Here is a 15270-nt window from a genome sequence, read left to right as displayed (position 1 = left end):
GCTGAGGACTAGTTTTCTGAAGAAAAAGACAGAAAGAAAATAGAAGATATTTCTTTAGTTGCTGCTTAATGACATGAGAATACGTCTCTAATATCATCAGTACCGACTTTATAAATACTAAGATGTATTTTTTCGTCACCATATACATTTAATTTTACTGAGAAAAACAAAATTAGTGGTCTGAAAATTAGTCGTATTTTACAACTTAGGTTTGTTAGAAATACGACAAAAGGTTACAAATAGACACTGCCTAAAAAAAGTCGAGCACCTAGAAAACTTGGTCGGATGGTGAATATATAAATAATCAGTTTCACTTCTCTATGACGGGTAGAACGGCCATCAGAGTGCATTACTGTTGTCCGTGTTTAACGTTGTTGTCAGGCCTGGGGGTGTATGTAAGGGACGTGAAGAGCGTCAGACGTTGAGTAACCACTGTCAAGGACACGAAGATGCCGCATACTCGTATGAGACAGCGTTATCAGCATCTGACAGAGTTTGAAAGTGAACGCCTCATTGTGGGTTTCCCTTTTGCCAGCTGATCGAACGTGCAGTATCCAGACTTGTGGGTTATTCAGATGTGACAGAGACCCGAAGTTGGACAGCACCGGAACGTGTTGGCAAGCATACTTGTCATGCAGGTTCCAGCCGATTACGTCCGACCACAAAATGGTTGATCGCCACATTGTGCATCAAACACATTGCAACCCCCTTCACATCTACGCCTGCCGTCCGGAAACAAGTAGTGGACTCCCTGCAACACTCTTTCTCATCTCTCTCCTTTGATCGCAGACGCCAGCAGCAGGAATAGGAAATTTCCGTCCCATTAGACTGCCGTTAACATTACAACACAACGGCTACGTTTGGAGTTATGCAGTGACCGGGAAGCATGACTTTATGAATTGAGTCGCATTGTGTTCAGTTATGAATCGCGGTCTGCACTATCACAGATGACCATCATCGGCGAACTGCGAAGAGGTCTCGTTCTTCCACTGTTTTGGAGGGGCAAAGTGGTGGTGTTACTCATGGTTTAACGATGTGGGAAGCCATCGTTTTTCAAGACTGATAGCCGCTGAGCAAACTCTGACGGCACAACAGTACGTCAGGACATCCTGCGTCCTCGTGTGTTATGTCTGTTCTGACAATATCGTGGTGCCATTTTTCAACAGGACACAGTTCGTCCACACGTGGCATGGGTCTCTATAAACTATCTTTGTGATTTTGAGGCACTTCCGCGGACAACAAGATCCCCATATCTGTCTTCAATACAACATGCGTGGGGTAAGTTTGGATGTCACTCGTTCCGGTGTCATTACCCGGGATATGAAGGATCAGTTGCAACAGATGTGGGGCAGCCTGCCTCAGAAGTGGCATGTTCTTTGTAAATTATCTAGATTTTGTAAAAGCTGAAATAGCATCACACACTCTCAAGCCGTGAAGTTTCATTTCATTTCTTCCTCCCCTTCTGGATGCTTTACTTTTTTATGAGGCATTCTATGTATAACGTGCCAAAAGATATTTGTGGTGAATGAGTTAAATGGAGCAACCATTATATAAGTATCATACGACACTTGAGCGTATTTTATACTGGCCATATGACCACCTGCTCCAGAACCATTTCCAAAATGATGAGCCGGCCGGTGTGGCCGAGCGGTTCTAGGCGCTTCAGTCTGGAACCGCGCGACCGCTACGGTCGCAGGTTCGAATCCTGCCTCGGGCATGGATATGTGTGATGTCCTTAGGTTAGTTAGGTTTAAGTAGTTCTAAGCTCTAGGGGGCTGATGACCTTAGATGTTAAGTCCTATAGTGCTCAGAGCCATTTGAACCATTTTTGAACCAAAATGATGAATCTTTGAGCTATTTAATGGTAACCACAAGTATTTCCTTTCGGATACACATTCACAGTACCCTGTGGTGGCCAATGACGTGTGCTTGACAGAGAGAGTCCATCTATAGCTTGATCTGTAATACAGGAATGGAGAGTCACAGCTCACTGGGCAGGACAGCACGGGACAGCAACACCACGTAGGAAGCAGTGCCAAACTGTACCAGTTATTCACTCTGTGGCACAGAAGATCCTGTCCACCTTATCGGAGTTAAGAAAAAAGTTTGGTATGGGAACGGAATGGGGAAGTTTAGTATGGGAAGGGATGGCTATATTGATGAGTTGCGATACTTTTTGGTGAGAGTGAATCAAAAATCCTGATATCATGATTTCCTCTCGTCGTACGGGTACAATAAAATTTTGGTCAGTGGTATGAGGCTCGTTCAGTAAACAATGCCCCTAAATCGTTTTACGTCGATGTGAAAACTTCCTTTTGGGTATTTCAGGTCTGATGTTTCTTCTGCACGTGTGCGAAGATTCGAACAATACTGACTGATAGCACAGCCGTAGTGAAATATCAAAATGGCGTGTAAAAAAGACACTCGTTATAAGCAATATAGTGTAACTGAATTCTGGGTTGCGGAAAAAGAAACTGTGGTTAACATCAATTGTGTAGCAATCATCAGCTGACAGGAGTACTACTGTGTGATAGGTGGAAAGAGTTATGGCGTCAGGAAGTACAGAAGCTGGGCTCAGTGATCGGCTACGTTCGGGTCGGCCCGTCTGGGCCACTGCTCCCCACACGGTGAATCGCCTGGATGCCATTATCCGTCCATACCGACTAGCGCAACTCGAAATTGGTTCTGTAGCTATCGGTGAGCATTGGATATTCAAAGGTGTGCTCAAGATGGGTTCCGCGATAGCTCACAACAAACTACAAAATTCAAACAAAAGCCATTTCATCTGAACTTTTGTAGAAGTTTGAGGCCAATGGAGAGAACGGTGAAAACATGGCTACAAACACACGACAAGATTTTTTGCCGACAGGGAACGCATTCTCTTACACAATGCAGAATGTGATGGACAATATGTAGAAAAATAGCGCTTGTAAAATAAATATTGGCTGGTACTACTACCAAAGAAAATATGTGTTCTGAGAAAAAAATTGTGGGGCGTTACTTATTGACAGACCCTCGTAGTACCCTGGTATGAATAATGTGTACGTGTAATGAAAGAAAATCTCTGGTACGATGTCATCGTCTCTCATTGGCAAATCATGAGGATCCCTTTGCTCGTATTTAGCCCGTTGTACAGAACCTACAAGCATTCAAGTACCTCATCACACCGATGACTTTGCGGAAGGAGTTGGTGAACATAGCAAATAATCTCCACTTCTTGCATGGACCCAGAACTCAATGAAGGAGCCAAATTTCAAAAGCGACCAAATTCTTCAATTTTAACAGAAAAGACAGAAATCTAGTACATATACTTAGGACTGAACTATACGTCCAAATGCCATCCAGATGTTAAGTTCATACAATTGTCCTAAAGGGACATATTTGAAGACGAAACCGAACATTATATCGATAGGAAGGTCGAGAATTTTTCCTCAAAAAGACTCGGCCTGTTTTTGAAACCAGGCTCCTTTAGCAGACTTCCATGGGTAGTGATGACGGGGGGGGGGGGGGGGGGGGGGAGCAAATTGGAGAAGACAGTTGGCGTCGTACTCACGAGAGCTGTATCATGTCATCTATGCCGGTCTGGCCCAGGTCTTGTCGCCTCTTCACGCCCGCCAGGCTGGTCAGCGTGAACACCTGCGGCTGCAACATACAAAACACATTTCTATCACCATGCTGCTCGCACTGCCGCCACACAGTCATTTTCCTGTTATCTTACCCACTCAATCTCTCTCTCTCTCTCTCACACACACACACACACACATGCACCAAATACTTCACCAATACAGAGTGTGAAACGTACTTCGCTTCTACATAGTGATTGGTTTCATTTACAGAATATTACATGTCCATTTTGCCTACTTGTATCAGAGTCCAGTAACGGTGCGCAAAAAATTCCCAACCGGCAGTAATTTTCTTTTCAGTTGTGTTACCGAATGCCTTTCCGGTCGCCACAATCATCAGTTACCTAAGAAGACTAAAATTTTGTGCGACAACTACTCTCACTTGTGTACACGTCGTTGTGTGTTCATTTGCTTTTTCACTGTCTTTGTAGGCGTTTCACTTTTAAGGCAGAGATATGTGTCGCTGATATTAGAGACAGTCCTGGGAAACGGTATGGATAGACTGTCCCACGTAGCTACCGGCGCATTCACACGGTATATTGTAACTGCCTCGAACTCAGAGACCATTACTATCTTTGGGCTCAAATGACTCTGAGCACTATGGGACTTAACTTCTGGGGTCACCAGTCCCCTAGAACTTAGAACCACTTAAGCCTAACTAACCTAAGGACATCACCCACATCCATGCCCGAGGCAGGATTCGAACCTGTGACCGTAGCGGTTGCGCGGCATTACTATCTTTCAAAGGGCGCAACATTCCTTTCATTCTCTTAGGCGGCTGAGAGTTTCTTAGTCGTGTTCGTGGAAAACCGCCTAAAAGCCACCATCAGGCTGGACTGTATACCAGACTGATCACTAATACGGTGCGAGGATGCGGAATGGTTAACGTACTGCATTCGGATTCTGGACGAGCTAGCATCAAACCCTGTCCGACCAACCATATTTAGGATTTATTTGGCTTTCCTAAACCGTTTAAAGCGAATGTAGAGATGGTTACTTTGAAATGGTGCAGCTGTTTTATTTTCTCTTCCTTGACCAATCCGAGTTTGCACACCGTCTTTAATGACTTCGTCATTGACAGGATATTACATCCACATCTACATATATACTCTGTAAACCGCCGTTAAGCGCATGGCAGAGAGTATATCCCATTGTACAAGTTATTATGGTTTCTTCCGTTCCATTCACTTATGGAGCACGGGAAGGATATTTGAATGCCTCTATGCGTGGTGCATTTTTTTCTAATCTTGTCCTCAAGATTCCTATGTGAGCGACACGTAAGGGGTTGTAATATATTCCTAGAGTCGCAATTTAAAGCCGGTTCTTGAAACTTTGTTAGTACATTTTCTCGAGATAGTTTACGTCAACCTGCAAGAGCCTGCCAGTTCAGTTTCTTCAGTGTATCTGTGACACTCTCCCATCAGCCAAACAAACCTGGGATCATTCGTGTTTCCCTTCTCCGTGTATGTTCAATATCCGCTGTAACTCCTATCTACTGTGAGTCCAGCACACAGACAAACGCATACAAATACTTCGGTTTTTTAAGCACTGATTCGAGCTTGGCCTACCTCCCTTAGCGTTCCCCGCTCGCATGCAAGCCATTTCCATGTTCGCCGGATATAATGTTAAATAAAAGAGCTCTTTTATAATGTTTCTAGGGGTATTTCCATCCCGTCTCATGGCATGCAAGTGTAACTTGAGACAACACATACACGGACTAGACCTTGACACTAATATCTGGAGCGTGCGAAAGTCTCCAAGTAGATGGAAGTCTCAGACACTACATTTTATTTTCATTTGATCTTTTAATTTGTAATTTAGTGTTATTGCTAGAGCAGTATGCAATGGACAATGGACGTGATACAAGACAAGGTTCAAATGGCTCTGAGCACTATGGGACTTAACATCTATGGTCATCAGTCCCCAAGAACTTAGAACTACTTAAACCTAACTAACCTAAGGACAGCACACAACACCCAGCCATCACGAGGCAGAGAAAATCTCTGACCCCGCCGGGAATCGAACCCGGGAACCCGGGCGTTGGAAGCGAGAACGCTACCGCACGACCACGAGATGCGGGCTACAAGACAAGGGTCACAGTTTCGAAACTTTTTGTACATGTTCTCCGTTTCGTCGACTTATTTGATTGCATTTGACTCAAATTACGAAAATTAAATGAAGTAAACCACTCATCAAACACAAATGGTTTTAGATACTGCAGAGGTTTCCTGAGTATTGTAGGTGGTACATAGTTGATTTTCTCCGACCACAAAGACCACGCACCTAGCCAAAGCATGTCGTGACCTAGACGTGCAGTTTATCGTGGAGCCCGTACCACGGTGCAGTTTAATTTTTTTTAAGTAAATACATCATTTTCAGAGGTGTAAGTCATATTTACTGCCAAAGAAAAATCACAGGACAACACTGACCCTCGCTGCCACCAAATTACACAATTTTTATATCTGAGGGGAAAAAATTAATCACTCTGTTGTATGCATAGAACGCATGCCACTTCTGAGCACTTTTTATTTAGACAGTGTAAGTATTTATCATCTTTCCATTTTGTATTTCCATAACGCGTATATGTTTTATGTCGGTATATAATGTAACAACATCTCATATTTGCAATGATAAATTCACTTAGCGTAATGTGTTCAGCACCACCTGAATACCAGCATACGCTCGAATATGTTTATTTACATTCATTCAAATATAAATGTTATAGTATGCAATAGCATTAGAACAGATGATCTATTTCAGCGAGATTTGTATTGCTTGTCACATATTTGTTTAGAATGTGGCACTAATTTCTATTTTAATTCGACATTATTTAGGAAAAAAGATCATTGGTGACTTGAATCTTTGTCCTATGAATAACACTCTTTTCCTCCTCCATTCCACGCTCCTCACTAGAGCAGTCACAAGCTGACCTGTTCACCTCTGATACTTCGTCTGTAATAAAGCATGATTCAAGTCTTTATAGTCACTTTAAATTTTTCAAGGTGAAGTAGACTAATCTGAATTTTGTGATTTTATGACAGCGACATCTCCATATTTGACTGACTTTCTTCCTTTGCCAGACTTACTTCAGTAACTGATTGTCAGACAAGAGCGTACCCAGCATCTGAACTGGGAAGGGGAAGGGCGAACCACATCATAAATTCGTGCCGAATGACAAAATAGTTTACAGATTATAGGACAAATGCCTCTGGGTGCACTTGCTTCTGGTCAGTGTCCATGACATGTTCCGGCTATCTTCAAACAGATATCGAACTGAATATATCTGTCTCTTTGGCGGGTCAAGATGCGCGTTCAGTTTGGAAGTATTCCTTTTTGAAGATAGTGGCGGGAGGGGGGGGGGAGAGGAAGCGGGGGAGGGGGCGAGGAGGCACTTGCCCCCTCTTCTATCCCTCGCTGTGGACATCGATTTTCTAATGGTTTTAGTTGTAATCCTTCCGGAATTTAGCTTTCGTCTGGCGTGCAAAAATACTGGTGGAAGCTGTAGTGCCACACCGTTTCCGTAAGTAGTGTGCATCATCGCGAAACATTTCATCGTGTACAACTACACACATCAAAAAAAATTTTGCATCACCCCGGTTCCCAGAACTAATGAAGATAGACGTTGACTGCAGATATTGTATCACAGACACAGTTCCTTTGACTGGTCAGAGATGTCACTAAACAAACCAAAAGATGTAAACAACCAAGCACGAGCAGCGCCTAGTAGACGCAGGGGACCCACCAGCCGATCACTTCCAGTCATTCCACCAGGAAGGAGGTACACGGCTCGTGTCGTCTGTAGTTCAACCATGCCTAGACGGTCAATACCGCGATTCGATCGCGTCCGCATTGTTACTTTGTGCTAGGAAGGGCTCTCAACAAGGGGAGTGTCTAGGCGTCTCGAAGTGAACCAAAACAATGTTGTTCTGACGTGGAGGAGATACAGAGAGACAGGAACTGTCGATGACATGCCTCGCTCAGGCCGCCCAAGGGCTACTACTGCAGTGGATGATCGCTACCTACGGATTATGACTCGGAAGAAGCCCGACAGCAACGCCACCATGTTGAATACTTTTTGTGCAGCCACAGGATGTCGTGTTACAACTCAAACTGTGTGCAATAGGCTGCATGATGAGCAACTTCACTCCCGATGTCCATGGCGAGGTCCATTTTGCAATCACGACACCATGCAGCGCGGTACAGATGGGCCCAACAACATGCCGAATGGACCGCTCAGGATTGGCATCACGTTCTCTTCACCGATGAGTGTCGCATATGCCTTCAACCAGACAATGTCGGAGACGTGTTTGGAGGCAACATGGTAAGGCTGAACGCCTTAGACACGCCGTCCAGCGACTGCAGCAAGGTGGAGGTTCCCTGTTGTTTTGGGGTAGCATTCTGTGGGTCCGACGTACGCCGCTGGTGGTCATGGAAAGCGCCGTAACGGCTGTACGATACGTGAATGCCATCCTCCGACCGACAGTGCAACCATATCGGCAGCATATTGGCGAGGCATTCGCCTTCATGGACGACAATTCGCGCCCCCGACGTGCACATCTTGTGAATGAGTTTCTTCAGGATAACGACATCGCTTGACTAGAGTGGCCAGCATGTTCTCCAGACATGAACCCGGTCGATCGCGCCTGGGATAGATTGAAAAGGGCGTTTATTGACGACGTGACCCACCAACCAGTCTGAGGGATCTATGCCGACTCGCCGTTGAGGAGTGGGACAATATGGACCAACAGTGCCTTGATGAACTTGTGGATAGTATGCTACGACGAATACAGGCATGCATCAATGCAAGAGGACGTGCTACTGGGTATTAGAGGTACCAGTGTGTACAGCAATCTGGACTACCACCTGTGAAGGTCTCACAACATGCAATGTGTGGTTTTCATGAGCAGTAAAAATGGCGGAAATGATGTTTATTTTGAACTCTATTGCAATTTTCTGTACAGGTTCCGGAACTCTCGGAACCGAGGTGATGCAAAACTTTTTTTGATGTGTGTAAATTGGCACTGAGAAGAATGTAGATAATTAGTGCTACTGGTGCCAGAAAAAAATATGCTTTAACGTCCTGTGGTCAGCGTAACAGTTGCTCTGAAGATGTAATTAACTCATTAATTGAACAGATGACAATGCCAGCGGCAACAATTCGATTACAAATAACTTCAGTTAGCTGAGTGAAATTCTTCGCATGAACTTTTTTTCTTTCTTGCTTTTAAAGTAACACTGTTTAGAACCGCACAAGTAATTGTTTTACGAATAGCAGTTGTGAATTTTAGTCTATTGTGAAAAGGATATTAAAAGCTACACACATCATACAGTAATGATTCATCATCAACAATTGTCATTGACATCCATAGTTAGATAATTCTTCTTCGATCCTTACGGTCTCTTTCCATACGCCCATGTATGTTTTCTAATGTTATGTACCCAACTCCCACTATACCGTCGTCTCAGCGCTGATGTGTACATTATAGTTTTTTGTGTATTGCAAGGTCGCTACTGGTAGCTCACAAACGGGAGGTACGTTTAGATATGAGTATTCCAGATAACGAAAGTGTCGTTAAAATTACGTTTAGTGTTCAGCTGGTTGTTTATGAAAGACAGCATATGTTTCGGGCCTGGAAGGGTGGCCAGGTAACCTAATGTTTACAGCGATTGCTCGTGACAAGCAGGAGATCCGGATTCCAATCACTGTTTTTTCTCTACTTTGGACTCTTAGGGCAATGGTTTCTTCAGTGCGTGGATCCATTCCTGAAACGCGACTCTAGAGAGTGTGCAAGATATTGATCTGCGGCTGCCATAACCTTTTGATTGGACTCAAATGACTTCCAACTACAGATGTCATTAGACATGTGAGTAGACGGATGTTAGAAGGTGTAAAACCTGTTAAATAGGATCAATTTCCAACAGCTCGTGCTTCAATGACATCAGTTTTGCCATTGTCAGAGCTGCTTTGTGGGCAGGTGGGTTGCCCTATATATATATATATATATATATATATATATATATATATATATATATATATATATATATATATATAGTTTTTGCAATACAGGTCGCTCTTTCTTTCATTGAATTGAGACAGATGTAGTATTCGCTAATTAATTTTTACTGTTACAGAGTAATGACTAACAAAAATTAATCAAACACTGCCAACATATTCGGCTAATGAAAATACTTAGCCGTTTTTGGTGCAAGGCTTTCGGTTTCCACCAACTGATTTCATTGCTGTTTCGGTTTGCGTTTCACTGTGCATTCATATCTGATCGACAGTTACAGATCGATCCACAGAACCTAATGGATCTTTATAACATCTCCTTAATACTAATTTTCACATTTTCTTTGTTTTAGCATTCGACACTTATGGCATCCATACTGAACATAGTTTTCAAATAATTAGTACATTGCGTAAAATACGTTACATCTTGCTTTTGATATGTCTACGGCGACAGTTATTCCAAACATTGTAACTCCCGAACACGTATCGATGTATCCATCCGTGGTAGTAGATTTGGGACGTTCTTTGCGAGAATCATCTTCATAGGACTTAGGGCACGTTTACTTTCAGTCACAGTTTTTTTTCTTAACTGTTGAAAATTGAAGATTAGGCTGCTTTTTAACCCTCACTAACTTTCGATGTAATTCTGTTGGCAATCAATCTGGACGGTCCAGTATTCCACTTTATCCGTGTGAACGGAACACGTATAACTTGAGTTCTTCTAAAAGCCGTATAAACAAAATCATTCCTCAAGTCAAATTGATACGTAACTTGTTCCGCAACATGTACGACCATAGCAAAAACAAAAATCTACTTTATATCAACGCCACCTTTATGAAACGCTGGGAAATTTTGATCTTGATCCATGCGAGTGTTGAAAGTGAATCGGGATGATGTAACACCGCTGTACGTGATATCCGCATTTCATAATCTGGACGAATGGTTCTCCAGCTAAACGTCAACCGTTACATCACGAACCGTTCTGATATTACTCCGTCGATTTGGCACACTCAGTCGCTTTTATCTAAGTTGTACTCGATATCGTAGCCACAAGCGGAAGTGGTTCGTTTCGTGGTTAAAGCATTTAAGATAAGCGACTGTTTCAGTTTCTTAGCTAAATCTCTCCGGTATTTTCTTTTATTGTTTTCCTTATATGAACATCTTACTGCCTCATTCCGAAAGCAAAGAAAAAAAACCAGTCACATGAGGGTAGACATAACTCATTAATAACAACAAATCTGTATATTTCTTAGGAAAGTTTGTAATAAGGGTGTGGAGGTTTAAGTCCCAAAGCTGTTGGCAGACCAATAGGAACGCGAGCAACTTCCATGACACATTTCATATCGGTTCAGATGAATACGGAGGTGTTCCCAACATCCATCTACGTGTACATCTAGATGGGTACTCTGCGAATCACATTTAAGTGCCTGGCAGAGGGTTCGTCGAACCACCTTCACAATTCTCTACATATACGACATAGAGAGCATATAGTGCATCCTGGAAATGTTAAGCTGATACAGATAAAGGAAAAGAGAACGCGATGTGTACAGTGAAAAGACTATCCCGTTCACAGAGAAGATACGGAAGAAGATGGACCTGGAATGGAAGACTGAAAACAAAAGAGGCACCACTGAAAGTACAGATTGTAACGGATATGAAAAACAGATTTGAGTTGGTGTTATAATACTTCATTATTGTAATAAGGTAACATGTAACTTAATGTCTGCCTTCGTAGCGCAGCGGTAGCGTTACCGCCTACCACGCAAGCGCGCCCGGGTTCGATTCCCGGCAGGGGATTGGGTGTTGTTTGTCCTTCATCATCATTTTCATCAACATTGAAACGCAAGTCGTCGAAGTGGCATCAACTAAAAAGAATTGCGATACTGCAGCCGAACCCCGAAGGGAATATCCCGGCCAATAAATGCCATACGATCATTTCATTTCATGTAACTTAATTCGAAATCCTTGCACAAATGGAAAATAATGGCGAGAAGAGGCCTATGCATGCAGTCAACCTGAACGCTGGTAGCGGTAACCAGATAGGAAGGAAATAAATGTGGGATATCTGCGAACACTACATCAACGTTAACAGCATGCATTAAAAGGAGATAGTTGAAAAATGTTATAAGAGACTGAAACCGAAATGTAAGGTGCTTGCAGTGATACTCAGACCAGAGTAAGGAATGGCAACGAAGCAAATAAAACTGAACACACTTAGCGATTTTGTGGTCTAAATTGTATCTCTAGAATTAAGTATTATTTTTGAAACGTGTTTACGATACGTTACTGACATATTTTATCTTACCATAAAATCTGGGTCGTAGCAAAAGTAGACCAAATGGTGATTGCTGGGAAATCGGTTCATGCCTGCTGTTCTCGTTTCCGAAATGAAATAGGCAAGAAACGTTTCTCAACATACTGCTGTCAAGACGTAGTCTTTTTTCCCCTGAAAGTCACATCTGATGTAAGGTTGTAGCGTATATTTTCGTGACAGGGTATATTGGTTGAGGAATACTTACTCGATCCGGATGTAAATTTCAAGGGAAGCTAATGTGCATTAATTGCGATACGAAAGACCGCCAAACTCGTGAGGGATCTGAGACTCGGAGAGATTTTCAGACAATGTTCCGAAGCGCATAGCAATGGGATACTCCCATTTTCGGTAGCTTTAGGGGGATGAGAGAAGGTTCCCTAAATGTGAGTGTAGAAATGCCCTCGGAAAACTGTCAGTGTATTGTGAATACCGTTATGGATGTCACGGTTGGCGCAAGTTACTTAGAATCAGCCCTTACTCCGACCGGCAAGCAGGCGATTTCCCACAGTTCGTGATTATGCTACGAGGGTTGCGCAGAACGAAATGCACCGCATTTTTTTTTCTCAGGAGAAAACAATGCTGCGAATGCGAAACGTTACTTATGTATTATTTGAAGTCTCCTGAAGGAGCGCGCCAAGTTTCCGTCACTTCTGACAGATAGCGTAGCTGCAGGACAGTTTCAAAATGACGTCTGTAAGTGATGTAAGTTACAAGCAACGTGCCATTATTGAATTTCTCACTACAGAGAAAGAAACTGCGGGGAATATTTACAAATGCTTGTGCAAAGTCTATGGAGCATCTGCTGTCGACAGAAGTTCAGTTAGTCCCTGTACACGGAGGCGACTCAGCGCAGCTCCACGATTTGCAGTGGTCGGGGAGACCATTCACGGCTGCCACACCAGACATGTTGCAGCGAGCTGATGTCATTCTTGAGGACAGAGGCATTACGACTCGGCAGTCGGTGCTGCATCTGTCAATCAGCAAATGAAGTGTGGATGCAATTATCTGCACCCTGGGATATTGTAGGATTGGTACCGTCAGGGCATTCACGCCTTGCGCCAGCCGGTGTGGCCGAGCGGTTCTAGGCGCTTTAGTCTGGAACCGCGCGACGCTACGGTCGCAGGTTCGAATCCTGCCTCGGGCATGGATGTATGTGATGTCCTTAGGTTAGTTAGGCTTAAGTAGTTCTAAGTTCTAGGGGACTGATGACCTCAGATGTGAAGTTCCATAGTGCTCAGAGCCATTTGAACCATTTGAGTATACACGCCATTGTTTCGCGCTGGAGGACCGCCCTAGAACGGGTGGAGATCACGTGAAAAAATAGGGTGTGTAGATGAAACACCATTCTTTCGTGTGTGTAATTCACATTATGTTCAATAAAGAATTGCTGAAGAAGAAAGCGCGCTGCATTACTTTCTGGGCAACCCTCGTATTATAAAAGGCAGCGAATAAAGGGTTGTTGCCGCGCGGGATTAGCCGAGCGGTCTCGGGCGCTGCAGTCATGGACTGTGCGGCTGGTCACCGCGGAGGTCACCGCGGAGGTTCGAGTCCTCCCTCGGGCATGGGTGTGTGTGTTCGTCCTTAGGATAATTTAGGTTAAGTAGTGTGTAAGCTTAGGGACTGATGACCTAAGCAGTTAAGTCCCATAAGATTTCACACACATTTGAACATTTTTTGAAAGGGTTGTTACTAGCTGTGGAGACAGCCGAACCAGTGAGATTCACCAAGGGCGCGACAAACAAACTAACCTTTCTGCAGTAACAGTGCCGATTGCAAAAAGCTTCAAATATTCAACAGATCTCCGTACTTGTACAGAACGCGCGGAAATCGGAGAGTCGGTTCAGGGCCGTCGTGGATTAGAATGAGACAGGACCGAGTGAGAATGTTATCACTAGCTCCGAATGTCGAACGTGATCACCGTAACGGAGACACCGCGATTTTACGTCGGTAGCTTTGCTGTTGACGTAGCTGATCGACAGTTTCAAAGACGAATTTACGGTGATTTAACCCTATCATATGTTACAAGGCAGAAAGTTTCCGTTTTAGGGCGTTGCTGCAACGTAGCACGACTCCGATGCAGGTATATAAGCACCGACATGTAGGTAAGGGATTAGCGTGGCATTCATGTTTCTACAACGCCCGGTAAATGTGCAAACGTGAACTGTGGCGACATTATTACCAGATGTGTCCAATCGGAACCAAAGTGCTGTTATTCTTTTCTTGGCTGATGAAGGACAAACACAGGTAGATATCCATCGGAGAATGAAGGATGTGTGCGGGGCAGACATCCGTCGAAAACCACCTGGACAGTATGTGCTGCTTCTTCATGATAACGCACGTCCCCATATCGCAAATTACGTATTGCAGAAGTTACGCCAACTCACGCGGGAGACACTCGCGCACCCGCCCTTTAGTCCTGTTCTCTCCCCAAGCGATTATGACGTCTTCGGTCCCTTACAAAAGGCGTCGAAGGGTCGACGATTCCTGTCGGACGAGGACGCACAGCAGTGTTATGGACTTCTTCACACAGCAGGACATGTATTTTACCTAAGGGATATCTTCAGGCTGGTGCCTCGGTGGGATGATTGCATCAGTGCTCAGGACGATTTTGTCTGATTGGCACACCGACTCTGGATTGTAAGGCCCTCGAACGGAAACTTTCTGTTCGCTCCTTATTTTATTCGGTGGCTGGTTTGCGTAACAACATAGAGCTATTTATTAACTGGAGGATGTGCTTGTTGTAGAAGTGAGTTATTGAAATCTGTTGAAGTGGAAGGAAACCGTTTGTTTCTGTGGAAACTGGAGTTTTGATTTCCGTGTGACTTTCTGGTCATGATACCTTTTAGCTTGCATCTCGTAATTGCTATTCGCTGAGAGGCCATAAGGCGGTGCAAGGAGTCATTTAGACGAACAAAAATTGTCAGCTTTGTACAGATTGAGCATAACATGCCCGCCTGAGTACAAAAATTTATTTCTAAGGAACCATGCTAGATAGAGCTATCTGATTTGTTGCAAATGGTAGCTCAACTCATATGGTGTTTTATGGATACACTCCCGCATGTGCTCTGTAGTTGCTCATAGAACGTGTGGGCGTTACACAGTTTCTCTCAATGTCGCTACCAACAACTGTTCCGTCACCGTCTTTACAGCATCTTGTATTCTTGCCGTAAGAGTTTGTTCATCAGAGACTGATGAACTGAACATTTTATCCTTAACGCAGAAGTCGTGCAAGACAGTAAAGAGAGGTTACGTCTGGTGAACGTGGTGGCCAAGATGTTGGACCGTCTCCACCACTCCATCTTTCCAGAGGGGTTTCGTTCAAG

The 15270-nt window shown here is 43.8% G+C and overlaps 1 protein-coding gene across 1 annotated transcript in view; it reads right to left on the bottom strand.

The window, feature by feature from the left end:
• The window catches only part of LOC126236813 (unconventional myosin-XV), a 498803-nt gene that overhangs the window by 429606 nt on the left and 53927 nt on the right, over nt 1–15270 (bottom strand). Inside the window, exon 2 of the mRNA XM_049946408.1 lies at nt 3554–3642. Coding sequence (XP_049802365.1) covers nt 3554–3642 — 89 coding nt within the window. The remainder of the gene's footprint in view (nt 1–3553; nt 3643–15270) is intronic.

The sequence above is a fragment of the Schistocerca nitens genome, chromosome 2 (assembly GCF_023898315.1).
Source record: "Schistocerca nitens isolate TAMUIC-IGC-003100 chromosome 2, iqSchNite1.1, whole genome shotgun sequence".
Taxonomy (NCBI): Eukaryota; Metazoa; Arthropoda; class Insecta; order Orthoptera; family Acrididae; genus Schistocerca; species Schistocerca nitens.
Note: the sequence above shows the minus strand (reverse complement) of the source record. Positions and strands in the feature narration are given on the sequence as shown.